The sequence below is a fragment of the Triticum aestivum genome, chromosome 4A (assembly GCF_018294505.1).
Source record: "Triticum aestivum cultivar Chinese Spring chromosome 4A, IWGSC CS RefSeq v2.1, whole genome shotgun sequence".
NCBI classification, from domain to species: Eukaryota; Viridiplantae; Streptophyta; class Magnoliopsida; order Poales; family Poaceae; genus Triticum; species Triticum aestivum.
In genome coordinates this window covers 733,913,335-733,932,144 of record NC_057803.1, presented here as the reverse complement: position 1 = coordinate 733,932,144, position 18,810 = coordinate 733,913,335, and the positions used below count along the sequence as shown (strand labels likewise).

At 45.6% G+C, this 18,810-nt stretch overlaps 1 protein-coding gene across 1 annotated transcript; it reads right to left on the bottom strand.

Moving 5' to 3' along the window:
• Positions 1-9,028: 9,028 nt before the first annotated feature.
• Positions 9,029-17,416, bottom strand: LOC123084439 (uncharacterized). The gene is made up of 5 exons (XM_044506043.1): positions 16,921-17,416; positions 11,568-11,689; positions 11,048-11,531; positions 9,449-9,457; positions 9,029-9,087 (listed from the first exon to the last, which is right to left on the bottom strand). The coding sequence occupies exons 1-5, from the start codon at positions 17,414-17,416 to the stop codon at positions 9,029-9,031; spliced, it is 1,170 nt and encodes a 389-aa protein (XP_044361978.1).
• Between the last annotated feature and the right edge of the window lie 1,394 nt (positions 17,417-18,810).

The window sequence follows — 18,810 nt, the reverse complement described above, 5'->3', positions numbered from 1 at the left end:
TTAACTTCCTAGCCGGCGGGCTCCCGCATTGGTACTTGAGCCTTGGTCATCCGTGACTAATTTTCCATATCATGGTGTAGCATATACTAAACAATTAACTATCGTTGCAATTGATTCACTATGTAATCCGACTAGCTAGTGATAGCCTATGATTTAAGGCCTGTGAATGCATGTGTATGCCAGTGGGTTGTCTCTGTATTAAAGAAAAAGAAACTTCCTAAAAAGTTTAACCTAGGAATCCAGACATGTTATGTCCAGTTTAATCTTATCTACATCTCGAAATGACTTGCCAGAAGAATATTATAACAGCAATTTCCAGTGTGTATAAAGAAATATTTATGGTATGCATGGTATATTTGGTGTTGATGGTGCTAAAAATTCTTTAGTGTTCTATCAGTATCATAGAAAAGGATACATCCAAAATATACTAACCTAATATTCAAGACATATTATATCCAGTTTAATTGTATCTGCATCTCGAAAATGTCTTATGTGAACATTATTATGCCAGTAATATGCCACTATGTATAAAATATATTTGTGCTGTGGTATGGTATTTGCGGTAATAAGAAATTATTAGAGTTGTGTCATTATCAGAGAAAAGGACAAACTTGAGCTAATTTGCATGTGTACCAATCATCAGTATAAGTTCATATCATTAAGCACCTTAACCCTTTTTTTGCGGGGTATTAAGCATCTTAACCCGATTGGATTTCTACGGCGGTTCGGAAATACTTTCAATGGCCTTTCCCATCATGCAGAAAAATAAAGTGGTCAGTAAATATACAACCACCTTCTATTTATATGGTCGATTCATGCTATTTATGTTTTTTTGTGGTGCACTGTTTTTCATACTGCCACCGTCCAATAGCTGCCATTTGGGTAATTCTACGTCTGACCTCATTCTTTATACTTATAGTTGAAAGGACAATGTCAAACTTGTTTTCATTCTCTAATTAATACATACTTCCTCCTCCCTCCGTCCCATAATATAATATCGTTTTGCAAGCTGACGATCTTATATTATGGGACGGAGGGAGTACATATAAATAGAATTCTGGTATCATCTGCCTTAATTTATAGCTGACAAACCGATTTATCTGGGCAAGAGAAATTAAAGCACATATTCCAAGTATACTATTTCACTAATTTAACAATTACATCTGAAAATAGTAGGTTCTGTTTAAAAAATTACACCTTATATATGTTTTATATTTTCTTAGCACCTACTGGGCAATTATCTTATACATAACTCAACTCAATGTGTAACTGAGATGCTTCCTCCAAGGCTCCAACACACACGTACGTAAAATTAACCTTCACCTGTTTTACATGTGGCCCATGGAACAAAACATTAGTTTCCAAATAACATTCTCTCATAGGTTTATGATGATCCTCTCTTTATATCTTGTGCGCAACAATTTTGTCTTTGTAATATAATAGAGCAGTGGACGCACAGATTATTTGTTCCTTTTTCACAAACTATTTGTTTGTTTTCTTAACTATCTCCCCCTTTCGTCCAAATCCATTCAGGTCAGGACGCCGAGACTGACGTTGTGGCGCTGCCTGAGACAAGCAGCGGAGACCGAACATCAATTCATCTTGCTGGCTAGAGGCAACCCATAAATACCTAGCGGCACACTTTTTCTTTTTAGAAAAGCTAGCGAAGCTGTTGGGAGAACAAGAACAACAATAATACAACGATGAGTGTTGAGCTGGCTCTTGGGAATATGGGGACAAGCACATCGATTTGAACTGAGTTGGGAAGAAAATAACTCCGCAATAGAAAGAACATGTACTGATGGTTACAAAAAGCTGCTCACCTAAGAGACAATTCAACTGTACATAGCATTGCGAAAAAACAAGAACCATTATGTATATCAGATTTGCTAATTGATTAATCAAATAAAAAACATGTTGTTTTGTGCATTTTATTTAGGCAACTGTACTTAGCATTGCAAAAGAAAAGATCCATTATGTGTTTATGGCTTTACGCTGTGTAATTTACATGCCCAAACCTAGGAGACAATTGAACTGTACGCAGGTTTTTTTTTTGACAACATATAGGCCCTCAAAGAGTGCCCTTGATTTTATTTATTTGCAACCCAAACAGTGTACAGAGATCAACTTTCCAAAAGGAAAGGAGATAGAGTTTAAAGCTTGTTGAGCTTTACATCTAGAAGATTTGCTGCATAAGATTGAAGAACTAGAGACAGCTCTTTGCATAAAAGCTTTCTTAGCTAGGGAATGAGCAATGACATTCCCATTCCTTGGTATAGACCTGACTTCACATGATGAAAGAAAAGAAGTGTGATTAAGAAATTCAGCAAGCATAGGTCTTATCCTCCAATCTCCTGGACTCTCTAAAAGGTTTCTTGCTTTAGCCACCTGGACAAGATTCCTGCAATCAGATAAGAAAATAGCAGTATTCCATCCTAGAGCTTTAACCACCTCAGCCGACAGTGATAATCCAATAGCTTCAGCCTGCAAAACAGAGCAAACATTTTTTGCAGCAGCTTGAACAAATACAGTATGGTTGTTACTAACATTTCTAAGAAAAACTCCAAGACCAGCTTCTTCTTTTGCAATTTCCGGATTGTACGCAGCATCACTGTACGCCAAAAGACCTGCATTTTGGAACTGTATATTTTGAACGTGAAAAGGAGAAATATTATTGTTTGCAGGGTTGATGTGAGCTGCCGCCTTCTCCTCCATTAGCTCCGCATTTAGCATAGCGTTTGTAGCATATATAACCTGCATAATACTCCATTTTTTCTTATTAAAAAGAAGCTCATTCCTCGCTTTCCAAATATTCCAAAGCAACGTGAAACTGGTATCCAGATCTAAGTCAGCATGATGAGAAGATAAAATCCTTTGAATCACATCAGAAGGATATAAGTTATGATTGAACTCATCAGACTTAAGACCAAATAGGAACCAAATAGCTCTAGTGAAATTGCAAGTAAAGAAAAGATGCAAGTCTGTCTTCGTCTCGCCGCACCTGCAACATTCCTTTTTAATGTGAGTAGAATACCTGGATCCCCTAAGCCCTGAAGCTAAAGCTCTTCTTAGAATTCTCCATGCAAAGGTTTTGACTCTTGGAGCCAGGTTTTTGCTTTTCCAAACCTGATTGAGAATAGAAATTTCAGAATCTGAAATAGTGTGACTTTGAGATTGTAACCTGGGTTGGGCCTCCTGCATCAAAGCTTTATAATCACTTTTAGTGGTACACTCCGCATTAGGGGTACGAATCCAACATAAAGTATCGTCCATATTAGCATTAATGATAGGAGTTTGTAAAATATTTCTCTTGAAATTATCATCGAAAAAGATATTAATTTTATCCTCATCCCAACTCTTACAATTTGGTTTCCAAAGATCACTAACAACTTTAGGACAAGGGATACCTAGATTAGGTTTAAGGTGATCATAAATATTGTCCCAATCATTGCACCAAGGACTAGTCCAAATACAAGTATTACCATTAGCAATTTGAGTATGACTAGCCTTGCTAATGAAAGGAAGAACTTTGAGAATAGAGGACCAGAAAGCAGATTTATGAACATTGCCATTCACTTTCCAAATAGAAGAGTTATGAAAATATTTGGCTTTGAGAACTTTCGTAACAAGAGAATTAGGACTCTTAATAACTCTCCAAGCCATCATAGCAACCATAGACTTATTCATCATATAAAGATCTCTAATGCCTAGACCACCTTGATGCATAGGTTTGCAAATATCATCCCAAGCCCTAAAGCAGATAGGTTTGGAAGCATTATCCTTATCAATACCTGTCCACCAGAACTTTCTATTTATGGAAGTGAGTTTATTAATGGTGGATTTACTTAAAAGGATATTAGACATGTAATACACAGGAAGGGAAGCAAAAACAGATTTAATAAGAGTGAGTCTTCCTGCATGAGACAACCTGTTAGCCTTATAGCAATTAAGTTTAGCTCTAAACTTATCAATAATAAAATTATAAGCTGCAGGTCTATTTTTACCAGGTAAAATAAGAGGATGGCCAAGATGAGTAGTATTACAATCCATATTAGGAGCAGGAAAGATATTCTTAATTTGGTTCCTCAAATTATCATCAGTATTTTTACTAAAAAGTATGGCAGATTTATTCCAATTAGGAGTTTGACCAGAAATAGCACAAAACTGATTAATAATAAAAGCAATCGTATTGGCATCATTATTATCTGCTCTGCCACAGACAATCAGGTCGTCCGCAAACATGAGAGAGTGGATAGGGGGGCAACCTGGGTCTAATTGGATACTGCTGAAATGATTGGCATTTAAAGCCTCCTGCATTGAAAGCGACAATTCATTGACTGCAAGAATAAAAAGATACGGTGACAGGGGACAGCATTGTCGAATGCCTCGGGATCCCTTAAAACTACCAAACTGTTGCCCATTAATGTTAACAGAAAAGGTGGCAGAGGAGATACATTCCATGATTAAATCTATGAAATGACAATGCAGCCCTTTTCGGAACAACGCCCTTCTGATAAAGCACCATTCAATTCTGTCAAAAGCTTTGGCCAAATCTATTTTAAGCATAAAGGCTTTGTGCTTCCAGGATTTAAGCAGAAAGGAGTGAGTGATTTCTTGAGCAATAACAATATTATTAGTAACCCTCCTGCCTTGTATGAAAGCTTGCTGAGACTCATGGATATAATCAGGTAGAAGATCTTTGAGTCTATTGGCCAAAGTTTTGGTGATAATTTTATAAACTACATTACAAAGACTAATGGGCCTGAAATCTTGAGGAATTTTAGCATTTTCTTTCTTTGGAATTAAAGTGATACAGGTTTTATTAAGTTGAGGATGAAGCTTACCCCTTGAGTAGAAATCTTGAACTAATTTTGTTATGTCTTCTCCTATCCACTTCCACGCTGAGAGGTAGAAGGCTACATTCAGCCCATCTGGTCCAGGGGATGCATTCTTCTTCATTCCTTTAAGGACCTGCAAAACTTCATCTTTGTCTGGAGCAGTAGGACAATCCATTATATTCTCATTATTATTGTTCAGAGAAGGAAGAGTATCTAAATTGGGGTTACTGGATGAGAATAAATTAGTGAAGTAGTTTATGAAGCAGTCCGCAATCTCATCTGGGCTTTGAAGAATTTTATTATTATGCTCAATGATTGAACTAATTCTATTCTTCCTTCTCCTTTTAAGCACTGAATTATGGAAATAATTAGTGTTCCTATCACCTTTAGTAGCCCAATGCCTTTTAGCCCTTTGCCTATAAAATTCTGTAAGTTTAGTCATAGTCTTGTCATATTGCTCGATGAGGCTAGCTTCCCTGTTGTGATCCTGTAAATGAACTGTACATAGGTTGAGTTAACCCTGAAGCAAGCTGAAGATGTTGCTTGCTCTTGATGCAGTGGCAGAGATGAGCTGTCTGGATAAAGTTCTCCGCTCCAGTGTTAGCGTATGCTATCCAATATCGAATGCCCTAGTCAACCGTATGTCTGTATAAGAGCATCTCTAGCAGACCCCGCAAAAAGCCCCGACCCGGAAAATAACCGCCAAAACGAGGGTCGGCGCGAACAATCCCGCCCGAACAAACCCCGAAAACGCGACCGGCCCGCAATTTTTTTTGATGGCGCGGCAAAATCTTGACCACAACCCGCGAATACACCCCCCCCAGCCCGTCGGTGCCCTGCATATAGCGGGAGCGGTTGGTGGGGAGGACATTTCAGCCCGAGCTTTTCCCCACCAACCACCTCCACTCTCCCCTCGTCCCAACAATGCCGGGCCGCCGCCCATGATTTCGGCGAAAGTAGCCGGCGGGAGCACCCCGAAAGGCCACCACACGCATGAGGTTGCCCTCCCCCCCTCCTACGTCGGTGGACCAGAAAGTTGCGGATCTGCGGTCCTTCGTCGCGGGCGGTCGGATTTGGCTTTTCTGGCTGCCGGTGGCTACGCCAAGCGATGGAATGGTCAGCGAGCATCTCGCGCAGCCCCGGCAAAGTCGCATCGCCGCATGCAGGTACGGGTTCATCCTGTCGCCACCGCCGCCGGTTTGCGGGCATGGATTCGGCCAGGCTCGGCGCTCGCGTAGAGGCTCTGTGGTTCGCCGATGCTGCTCATACAGTGCGACGACTGCACACGGATAGTGCTGCGGCTAACTTCAGGCACGCCGAAGCACCCCGAATGGGTGTTCCTCAAATGCGAAAATGACGGGGTACGTGATGTTTTCATTCGGCTTTGGCATAGCATTCTTTGGTTCAATTGCGATAGCTCATTTGTTGTGGCAAATTGAGGTGCAAATTTAGGATTTGCGGGCCGGCCGGAGGGGCGCTAGACCACACCCCGCAAAGCCGACCTATAAAAGAGCATATTCCGCAAATATCCTAAATATCCTTTTATACGGGTCCATTTTGCGGGGTCTGCCTCTGCGGCCGTCTGCGTCGGCCCGCAAAACCGTTTTTCCGCGAACTGCAAACGCGTTTTGCGGGTCGGCGGGATGCCGCGTCTGCTAGAGATGCTCTAATAGACTTGCTTTGCCTAACTTTTTGAAGTTTGCATGCTTTTTTTAAAGGATTCAAGCACCTGATTACAAGCTTGAGATGCAGATCATCGTCCGCCTTCTTTTTTTCTTTGGAATTTTATATCGAGTATAGTGGACATCAGTGGCGGATGTACAGGGTGGCCAGGGTGGGCCGCGGCCCACCCTGGGATTTTGAGACAGCCTACTATATACTTATATATTTTAATTGAGCCTGAAAAATACCCAGCCCAGTAAACACACCCAGGAGTCTACGACGAACGCAGCCATCCGCTCAGACCCAGTCGTCCTCGTCCTGATGCCCTCGCAGTCTCGCACTGCCGCCCGACCCCGACCCCGGCGCGGCAAGCCGGCAGCCGCCTCCCCATTCCTCGCCGCCGGTCGCGCCCCCTCCGCCGTAAAGGAAGATCCCGCCTCTCGTCCAGCCCGCCCGTGCGGCCCTCGGGTCCAGCCGACGCCTCCTTGTGTGCAGCCCTGCTCCAGCGAGCGGCTGCGCCCCTGCCGTCGGCCGGCTGCCGGGACTGCCGGCGCCCCTGCCCTCGCGGCCTCGCCCCCCTGCTGCAAATCTGGCCAAAACCAGAATACCCTGCCTGATTTAAGGTACCGAAATACACAAATTTCTGATTTAGAGTTTGCTTTTTTGAACTATGCTATCCACTACATGAAGAACATATACATAATTCTGCAAATCATTTAGGCCTCAATTAGCTTTATTGAGAGAAAGTCGTTTTCTTGCAGATTTGTTGTAAAATGAAGAGGGCCGGAGATCACTTTAGAAGAGAATTTTTTTGGAGTCATTGATCAAATTAGTCAAGAGCTTGAAAATCGGTTTGATGAGATCAACATGGAGTTGTCATCTTCTATATCTGCTTTGAATCCCGCCAACTCATTTGCTGCTTTTGATGCACAAATGGTATGCAAGGTACAAAGACTTGTTGAGTTTTATCCCAAAGATTTTTCAAGTGATGACTTGATACACCTTAAACTACAAGTTCATAACTATATAGATGACATGAAAAAAGATGACAACTTCCGAGGCCTTGGAAATCCTGTTGATCTCTCGGTTAAGCTTGGTCAAATAGGGAGACATATAGTTCATCATTTGGTGTACTTGCTTCTAAAATTGGTATTTATTCTACCGGTGGCAACAACAAATGTTGTGAGCGCATTTTTTGCCATGAGCATAGTCAAGAGCAAGTTGAGAAATAAGATGGGCGATAGTCTTTTGGATGATTGTCTAGTCACATGTGTTGAGAGAAATCCTTTCTCCAAAGTGAATGAACATGATATAATTGATACCTTCATGACAATGCAAAAGCGTAGGCCGAAAACGTAGTGTTTTTAAACTTCTCAAGGTATGTCTATGATCCATGTAGTATATATGTACTATGTAGGTTTCTTTATGCAAAACTTAGTCTTAATTGAGAATTCTAGTTTGTTTGTAAGACCATATTGATCTATTTCTATGTGATACTGTGAACTAGTTAGAACGTTCACATGTCGCATTTTTTGTCAAAATTTTTTTTGGGGGGCGGACCACCCTGATGTGAAAAGCTAGCTCCGCCACTGGTGGACATAGGTTGTGACTACTCTGTTTGGGAAGTTCCAGCTCTCTTGTTACTTTCGTCTTCCAACCAGATCGAGGATGTACGTACTATAGAAATAAGTATGCATCAATGTGCTAGCTAATAGCTGCTCAAGAAAGCCGCCAGAGCTAAGCTAACTTCATTTGGGCATTCTGTTCATATGCAAAAATCTGTCTACCAGTATGTTCATGCACTTCCACAAAATTCAGAGCATACATGTTCCATACAGTATTTTCCAGGTATTGCCGGTTTGACACTGTAAAAGAGACATTCGAGCTTATTGCAGATCATGGGAGCTACTCGGTCTGTTTATGTGTCACAAGACTCCTGGTTATCAATGATTTTGCAATAAGTTGGTTTTCCACCATCACATAATTTAGTTTGGCCTAAAAGGAACGAGTGACAGCTTCTGCATGTGCAACATTCACAATATAGAGATAGTGCACGTAAGGCCTGAAGAAAAATTTGGCCCCTCAAGGAAGCATCGACGTAGTAGATGCCAGTAGTGGTTCCAAGCCAAGTTATTCCATGCAGCAATACACACATTTTTTCTTCAAAACCACGCCATTGAAAGAGTTCACCAAATCAAGTAAAACTCAGACTTCGAACAGGGCACACCCATTCTTTTAGACATGTACATTGCAGTAGCAGATATGTTCAGATATTCAGTTGTTTGAACCCAGTGAGAACCTAAAAGTTCATAGCTTCAAACACACACTTCAAATGTTGTAACTGGGGAAAAAATTGTGCGCCAGGATATCACTCACGCACGCACATATCATAGCTTCAAACATGCCAACAAGCAAATGCATCCAAAATTCTAACATAGCCAATGGTTTGTAAATAGCCAATACTTTACAATTCAAAACTTGGAAATACAGCAAACGAATACATCTAATCCACGCATCACTTTCATTTCCTAGACCACAAGGCGCATGGAGGAACAAACTCTTCTCTTCTTCGACATGGCATCAGCATCTGCAGATAAATGAAAGTCATAAAACAGCACGAACTTCCCATATGAACAGTACAAAATAGGAATATAGAGCTACGAGTACATGTAACAGGCATCAAATATATCACATCTCATGCATGAACTTGACACTGGATCTTTGCATCACATTGCCCAGTGGCATTTAATTACATGAAAAGAAGAAACTACCAAACAGGGAACAATGCTCCAAATATGTGCTTTGCAAACCCCCTTAATTTCCAATATGTGCATATGATTAAGCAACCTAGAGTTTCCACAACAAGAATGCAGTATGCCGAGGTCTCCATTCAAGAAACCGATATTTTCAAGGACTGGTGCTGCATCCATGTAAATGAAGTTACTTACCCAGATCAGCTGAAAGTAACAATAACAATAATATACTTATGACTGAGATTACTTGCACCATATGTGACATACTGCTTTCTGCTTAGCAATCCAATGGCAGAAATGGACAAACAACTAAATTCTGCTGTCTGTTTTCTGCTTTCTGCTTACCCAAAATCAGACATTCCACTAAACTGACTATGGCAATCTACAGTCATATGTGGAGCTACTAGAGGAACTATCTGTGTTTACACTAGAGGTTTATAGAGTAAGCTGCAGTGAAATGTAATCACATAAAAAGTAAACTGCCAGAACTACCTTGACTGTTCGTCCTCGGATGACTGTAACTGACTTTCTACCATGCCGAGGTCGTTTGCGTTTTCTCGAAAAAAAAAGGAATAACTTTATTGCTTTCAAAACTGCTGTTGGAAGCAGAAACATGGGCTGTTGTTTTTTTAAAAAAAGGAGGATGACCACCGGTGCGGCCACTTTATTGATTATTCTCGAGATGACCCCCGGCCTTTGCAAAGTATTACAACAATATGCCTGAATCCGCCATCTTGGCAACATATGCCACTACTCCTATCCAAATAATGAAGGCTTGCTAGCTAGGCCACTACCCAGACCACTCATCTAAGCCTAACATCAAAATGATGAAGGGGTGCTAGCTGGGCCACTACCCAGACCACTCACCTAAACCTAACATCAAAAGCCGGAAGCCCCAGCCGAGCCACATACTGGGTCTAGGGTACAAACCGGTTCGACGCACTCGTGTGTCGTCGCCGCCATCTTCCACATGTCCGTCTTCAGAGCAAATATTGAGGCCTCTACCTTGTTTGGCCACTCAGCCATCGACGTCACCACGACACCAGACAGCTACATCCTCCTGCGCGAGTCCATCGCCACACATCGGACGCCGAATCTCCACTGCGCCACGCCACCGAGATACGCCGTCATCAATGAGGAAGATGAAGCACCGCTCCGCCGAGTCTGGCAAGGCTGCTGAAGACCAAGCACCGTGGAAGAAGGACTCCGAGGCTGAGCACATAGGCGGCAGAGCGCCAACGCACCGCCACCAAACGAACTCCGACCACGCCACCAACCGCCGCCAAGCAACCAAAGCATCACATCCATCCCAAGCTCACCACGAACGACACCCCCAAGAGGGTGACGACGCCCGGAGCGCCGCTGTCGCTCAATCCGGCAAGGATTTGGGCTTTCGCCCGGCATACGAGCTGGATGGAAGAAAGAGGGGAAGGAGGCAACCTGGACGGCGCCTACAAGAAGGGTACGGCGCCCTCGGGCGTCGCCGCCGTTGTGGCCAGCACTACTGGCCTCGGATTTCTCCGGAGCCACCTCCCACCTCCAGCCGCCAAACATGGGCTGTTGTAATCTGATGTTTTCTACTCATACAGAGATTATGTGGAATAAATAAATATATTGAATAAGATTATAACTGGGAAACTATGTGAACTCGACCAACTCATATAGTGAATGCCTGAATCTTATTTCTGTTGCGTAACACTGAAATAAAGTTAAATAAAAGTAAGCAAAGAGTAGTTAACACGCTCACCGCTTCATATAGTTGGCGCACATAGTGATGGTGGGAAACCAGAATACAGTCGTCCAGGTGGTTTTGGAAACCAGCGTACAGTCGTCCAGGAAAGTGCTTGCAAACTGCAGTGAACAACTCGACCTGGAAAGTCTTAAGGTCCACCGAAAAGTATCGAAACTCCAGCTGGCCTTGAGAAGATTTTAAGTGCACCGTGTACATGAGCAGGTATCCCCCGGCTGCACGAACCAGACGCACATCCTTTACCGGTAACGGGATGACCTTCTCCAAATGCCATTGGTTATTTGTCAGAATAGAATACGCGAGCCAATATCGACGATCTTTGATGTCCTTATCATAGCCGTTACCTACAGTGAGCATCCCGAGCATTCCTTTTTCTGCCTCGACAAGGAGGAAACTTTTACTCCCTAGTGACTCAGATTGGAGGTTGACAGTAGAAAACTCCATTGCGTGCAAGTCAAGCACAAGTAACTCGTTCCGCAATTGCAAATGCCAATAGAAGCATCCATGGACGAATTGACGACTGGACAGCTCAGGATCAGACTTCACAAATGAAGCAAGTGTAGCCGAAGCACCCCATTGGTCAGAAGTAAGAACATGCCATTGTCCATTCAACGAGGAGAAGACCAGAAGCAACAGATTCATTCTGCATTGCACCAAGCATATCACCCGGAATGACAATGGGTCTTTGGAAATTGTAGAAGCGTCTCAACTCCCGTAACATGGGAGCCCGCGTGGTATATATTGATTTAGGCGAGGCCGGCTCTCGCAGAGGCATACAAGATTAGGTTGTTCAACAACCAGAGAGATACATGGAGAAATAGAGGAGAATATAAAGATAAAAGATAACCATGCTAACAACTAGAGAATATATCTCCTAACTACTCCAAAGCCGTGGCCACCAAGCAATGCCGTGACACATGTATGTTGCCGTGACATATGTATGTTTAACACTCCCCCATAATCACAACTATGACAAGTTGAGATTACGTTTAAACTCTTCAAAACCTTTGGTCGGCAATGCCTTTCTGAACCCATCTGCAAGCTGATTTTTGGAAGGTATAAATCTGATCTCAAGCTGTTTATTGGCAACACGTTCTCTTACAAAATGAAAGTCTATTTCAATGTGCTTTGTCCTGGCATGAAAGACTGGATTAGCAGATAAATATGTAGCACCAAGATTGTCACACCACAAACAAGGAGGCTGAGTCTGAGTCACTCCAAGTTCTCTGAGCATAGACTGAACCCAAATGATTTATGCCGTTGCATTTGCTAATGCTTTATACTCTGCTTCTGTACTTGACCTGGAAACAGTAGCTTGTTTTCTTGCACACCATGATATCAAGTTAGGTCCATAAAAGATAGCAAAACCACCTGTTGACCTTCTGTCATCTGAACAACCAGCCCAGTCTGCATCTGAGAAGGCACTGACACGTGTGGAAGATGACTTGCTGAATGTAAGACCCAAGTGTATAGTGCTTCTTATGTACCTAAGAATTCGTTTTGCAGCTGTCCAGTGAGCTGTGGTAGGTGCGTGAAGATACTGACACACCTTATTGACTGCAAAAGAGATGTCAGGTCGAGTAAGAGTCAAGTACTGAAGTCCACCAACTAGACTCCTGTAACCCGTAATATCCTCTTTGTGCAGAGGCTGTCCTTCTGTCAAGGATAAAGGTTTTGAACTAGACAAAGGTGTTGGTGAAGATTTACAATTCTGCATGCCAATTCTACTTACCAGTTCAGTAGCATACTTTGCCTGAGATAGATGAATACCATTACTGTGTTTCTTGACCTCAATGCCCAAGAAGAAATGCAGGTCTCCCAAGTCCTTGAGTGCAAACTCAGAGCCTAGATCCTTAAGTAATGCTGTCACAGCTCCATCAGAAGAGCTAGTGACAATTATGTCGTCAACATATATTAAAACAAATATGGATGTTTTGTGCTTGTTATAAATGAACAAGGAGGTGTCAGATTTTGATGGAACAAAGCCAAGTGACTGAAGTTTCATGCTTAACCATGAATACCATGCCATGGGTGCCTGCTTCAACCCATACAAGGCCTTATCAAGCTTGCAGACATAGGATGGTGCATCTTTATCTTCAAACCTAGGAGGCTGTTTCATGTACACTTCCTCTTCCAGAACACCATGAAGAAACGCGTTCTGGACATCTAGCTGCCTCAGACTCCATCCCTTGGACACAGCTATTGATAACACAAGACGGATTGTTGCAGCTTTAACAATAGGACTAAACGTGTCCTCATAATCTATTCCATACCTTTGCTTGAAGCCCTTGGCTATAAGTCTTGCCTTGTATCTGTCTATGGTACCGTCAGACTTCTTCTTGATTCGATAGACCCACTTACAATCAATTAGATTTCTGCCTGGTCGAGGGGGCACTAGGTGCCATGTTTTATTTTTACGCAACGCCGTGATTTCATCTTCCATGGCCGCCTTCCACCTAGGATCACCAAGTGCTGTCATTAAACTGTTAGGTTCACCGGTTGTGCAGGACATACCAATTTTGGAGAAATTTTTGTAATTTAAACGAGTAGTAATTCCCTTCTGTAGCCTAGTGCGCGGCGCCACAGGAGAAACCACAGGAGACGGAGCCTCAGGGGATCCACCAGCCGCATCAGCCTCAGGTGCTGGCGACTCAGACCCCGAGGAGGATTGTGTCGCGCCTGTGGGCGACCGCCTCGGAGGTGAAGCAGCGGGCCCAATCGAATCTGGTGCAGTGGCGGGCCCTGGCGAAGCCGACGCGGGCCAACCAGGTGAGGTGGGCTCAGACGCATGGATATCTGTCCGCCACGCGTCGTTAGGCGGTTGGCGTGGAGCGACGCCATCGTTGTCCTGATCACGCGCCCGCTCGAGGCGCTCGGGCCCCGAGGCGCGACCAGGTGTTGTGCGCCCGGATCCCAGAGAGGATATTGGGTCCAGCCGTAGGGATCCCGAGGCGGATCCTCCTCGATTTGCGTCTGTGTCGCCAGTCAGGGGGCACATAAAATCACGTCTGTTTGAACTGCAATTTTCCTCTTCATCTGAATTTAAATCTGCAGCAGTAATCTCATGCATAATATGATGATTAGAGGCAAGTTGGTCAGTACTATTATTCTCTCCCCCATGATCAACGCCGGTCAAGGTGGAGGGCAGAAGAAGAATTTCTTTGCGAAGCAAAGCGCCGGCATTTGGGTGGAGTTTGGCAAAAGGAAACACCGTTTCATCAAAGACAACATCTCGGGAGATATACACACGTCCGTGGCTACATCAAGACACTTAACACCTTTATGTTGTGCACTGTAGCCTATGAAGACACATTGTGTTGATCGAAACATAAGTTTCCTATTATTATAGGGACGAAGGTTAGGCCAACATGCGCAACCAAACACACGAAGATGGGAGTACTCGGGTTTGATATGAAGTAGACGTTCAGTGGGTGTCTCAAAATTAATGACACGACTAGGTAAAATATTTATGAGGTGCACCGCGGTGAGGAACGCCTCATCCCAGAATTTGAGCGGCATGGATGCTCCGGCAAGGAGGGAAAGACCAACATCAACAATGTGTCTATGCTTGCGCTCCGCTGAACCATTTTGTTGGTGAGTGTGAGGGCAAGAAACATGATGAGAAATCCTTATTCGTTGGAAAAAGGAGTTAAGTTTCTCGTATTCCCCTCCCCAATATGATTGCATGGCAAGTATTTTGCAATCAAATTGTCGTTCGACAAGAGCTTGAAAGTTTAGAAAGACTTGGAAAACATCGGAGCGTTTCTTAAGGAGGTATATCCAAGTATACTTGCTAAAGTCATCGATGAAACTCACGTAATAGGTGTGCCGACCAACAGAGGAAGGGGCCGGTCCCCATACATCAGAAAATACAAGCTGCAAGGGTTTTGTTGAAACACTATTGGTAATAGGATATGGCAACTGGTGGCTTTTTGCTCTTTGGCAAGAGTCACAAATAGTTTCATGATCGTGCTCGTCAACAAATGCGAGCTTAATTTTGCTAAGAATTTGATAAACAACGGAAAAAGATGGGTGGCCTAAACGATTATGCCATCGTTCTAAGGACACCTTGAAAGCTCCATATGTTTGCTTATTGAACTTGGAAATTGTGGGGATCAACGGATAGAGACCTTGCACACATCTACCGCGATAAAGCACCCTCCTCATGACCTGATCCTTGATCAAAAAGAAGAAGGGATGAAACTCTATGAAGACACCATTGTCAAGAGTAATACGATGAACTGACCGAAGATTTTTTGATGCATTAGGAATATGCAGAACATCATCTACACGAATATCACGATGTGGGGTTTGAATAATAGACTTGCCAACATGACTTATCATCATACCTGGACCGTTTTCAGCAGTGTGGACTTGATCTTGGCCTTGGTACTTCTCGTGCATGGTCATCTTCTCAAGCTCAGAGATAATATTCTCATTTGAGCCAGAGTCAAGATACCAGTTGGAGTCAACTCCGTATGAGGCATCTGCCGCAGCTGCAACACGCCTCCTTCTGGAATTGTCCTCTGCATAGCGCCACTTGCATTCTTTCGCAATATGGTTAGTTTTCTTACAGATTTGGCATTTGTTTTCATACTCCTCGTACCCCATGAAGCGAGCGCCTTGATTGTTGTTGTAGTAGTGGCTAGGTGGGCCGTTGTTGTAGTAGTAGCCCCCGCCACCGCCGCCACGATGGCCACCGCCTTGGCCACCGCTGTTGCCGTGGTTGTTGTAGCCGCCGCCACCGCCATGGTTGTAGGCGCCGCCACCAGCGCCAGGATAGCCGCTGCTAGGGTTTTGGCCACCACCGCCAGGATAGCCCCCGCCGCGGCCGCCGTTCTTCTGGTTTCGGTAGCCGCCTTTGCCACCGCCCGAGCAACCTTTGGAGGCTGCGTTGGCCGATGACTTGAAGCCACCGGCGCCGTTGAACATCTCAACGCGCTGATCGAAGTTGGCTACCATAGAGAAGAGCGCGTCGACGGTGATGGGCTCGGTGCGGACGTCGAGTGCAGAGATGATCGGTTGATACTCCATGTCAAGTCCGACGATGATGAAGGAGATGAGCTCTCCCTCCCCGAGCGGCTTTCCCGCCGCCGCAAGCTCGTCAGAGAGGGCACGCATCTTCCCGAAGTAGGTGGAGGCGGATTGAGATCCTTTCTGGGCGTTGGTGAGGGCAGATCTGATGTTGTTCACGCGAGACAAAGAAACTGCAGAGAACATATTTGCTAATGCCATCCAGATCGCATGAGATGATTCAAGCGAAGCCACTTGAACCAGCACCTCCTTCGACAGATTACGAAGGAGATATGCCACGATTTGCTGATCTTGAACTAACCAGGGATTATGGGCAGGATTGGGAACTACCTGCTCCTTACCATCTTTGTCTTTGCTAGTGATTGTTTTGGGAGGCTCCTCTATGGTTTGATCTATGTAGCCAAACAAGCCAGCGCCCAGTATCTGGGATCGCGCCTGGGCTCGCCAGAGAACATAGTTCGTCCGGCTGAGAGGTTCTGATGTGTTGTAGTTGAGGCCAGAGGAGGTGATTGTGGTGGAGGAGGACATGGCTGCAGAGTGATGGATTGAAGATGGAGAGGATGGAGAAAGATGAGCTAGATGCTATGGAAGAGGCCTGCTCTCTATACCATGTGGAAATTGTAGAAGCGTCTCAACTCCCGTAACATGGGAGCCCGCATGGTATATATTGATTTAGGCGAGGCCGGCTCTCGCAGAGGCATACAAGATTAGGTTGTTCAACAACCAGAGAGATACATGAAGAGATAGAGGAGAATATAAAGATAAAAGATAACCATGCTAACAACTAGAGAATATATCTCCTAACTACTCCAAAGCCTTGGCCACCAAGCAATGCCGTGACACATGTATGTTGCCGTGACATATGTATGTTTAACAGGGTCCTCCTTGTCCTCACCGGGAGCAAGGAAAATCTCCTGACCGAGGAGTTCCTGTTTATGGACCAGCGCGTTCAGGTCAACGGGGATGGCGGGCAGCATGATATACCGACGGTGCACCGGGTCGCACACGATGAACTTCCTGACCAAACTTTTGCCGTCCACTTTGGAGCCCAAGAGGATGTGTCTGCCAACAAAATTTCTGACTGGGACGCTGGCTAGGAGGACACGTCCGTCAAAGAAGTCAATTGGACTCCAGGTACGGCCGGCGGTGGAGGGGAGTAAGGAGGAGCAAGAGAAATCGAAGCCGGTGAAGGCGCGGGCAGCGAGGGCGGAGGGGTGCGGCGGCTGTGCTGGGATGAAGTGTTTCTGGTTGTCGAGAATGCCGATGAGAGGTGGTGGGTGGAGGGCGCGGTAGCGGCGCAAGAAGGCATGGTCGGCGATGATGCGGTGGGAGGAGGGGCAGGCGGCGGAGGCGGAGGAAGATTTCCTCGAGCAACACATCTAGGATATCTGCTATGGACGGCGCCATCACGGTGGTCAGGTGGGGAGTCTGTTTGGCCTTGGGAAGGAATGGCCCGTGGAGCTTTTCTTCTCTCAGGAACGGTGGCGGCGGCGGCGGCGGCGACCAGCAGGGCTTCTTTCTTGGACTCTGCGCTACAAAGGTCGCCCAACCGCTGCTGCTGCGGCTCCCCGCCCCTTCTTCGCTGCTGGGCTGCCCCGCTCCCCCACCCACAGCTGCTCCGACAGACACCGATGTGAACAGCGCATCGCCCATCTCCCCCACCTGCTGTTGCTGCTGCTCCGCTGGATCACTTGCGTCCCTCTTCATGTTCATTGGGGATCGATCGGGGGCTAGGGTTCATGGGGGAGTTGGTATGATTCAACCAATTGTTGCTGCTTGCGGCAAACAGAAACCCTATTCCTACGCACGATTTTTTTTACTTTTTGAATCTTACCTGCTGTGAGATAAAGAATCTATACTACTATTAAACAAGCGAACATATTCATCACTAAGTGCACCCCATCTAATGTACACAGAATAAATTGGACCAATTAGAGCCTTACAATTAGACCAACTAATTACGATCGAACCGTCAAAATAAAAATTAACCTTTGACGAAAGTGCGTTTACCAATTTTGTGGGAGTGGACGAAACTCTGCCGCCCACGCCCACACAATTACTGGAGATGCGGGCGGGCGGTTGGGCTGCCGAGCGGTGGCAGGTTCGTCACGCTACGGGTCGCCTGGATGCCAGCCGATGGATACGGGTCAAGCCGACCCGGGCGGCAGCGCATCTTCGGGAGAGGAGAGGGGAAGAGAAGGAGAGTCTTGGCGGCGGCTGAGGAGGCTCGCCGGCGAGCGCGCTCCGGCGGCCGCTTGGCATACGGGGTTGGATGGGGGCGCTTCCCGGCGGCCGCGGCCGTCCTCGCGACACCATCTACCCGAAAGCATAGCCTCTCCCCGCCCCCAGCCGAGGCGACGTCGCCTGCCTCTCCTACCCACGCGACGATGTCGCTCCCCGCCTCCTCCCCGCGCGACGCCGCCTTCCCCAAGAGCGCCCACTGTGTCGTCCTCCTACTCCTCCTCAGTGCCGCCCTCTCGCCCGCCCGCAACGCCTTGCCTTGCAGTGGCGCCTGACACACGCACGACCCACATTGGAGCACGCCGCCCCTCGCTGCCCGATTTTCTTCTTTTCCGTCGCACCGTGCGAAATCTGCCCCATGCTCGGCCTGGATGAGAGAGCACAGCGACGACGCACACTGTGGATTGTGGAAGAGGTAGGTAGGACAGCACCCCTCTGTTCTTCCTTTTGGGTCTACTTTCTCTCACACACACATATGCGTCTCTGTACTGATTCCCTGTAGGAAGAGGACATGCTGTTGGATCTGAGCATC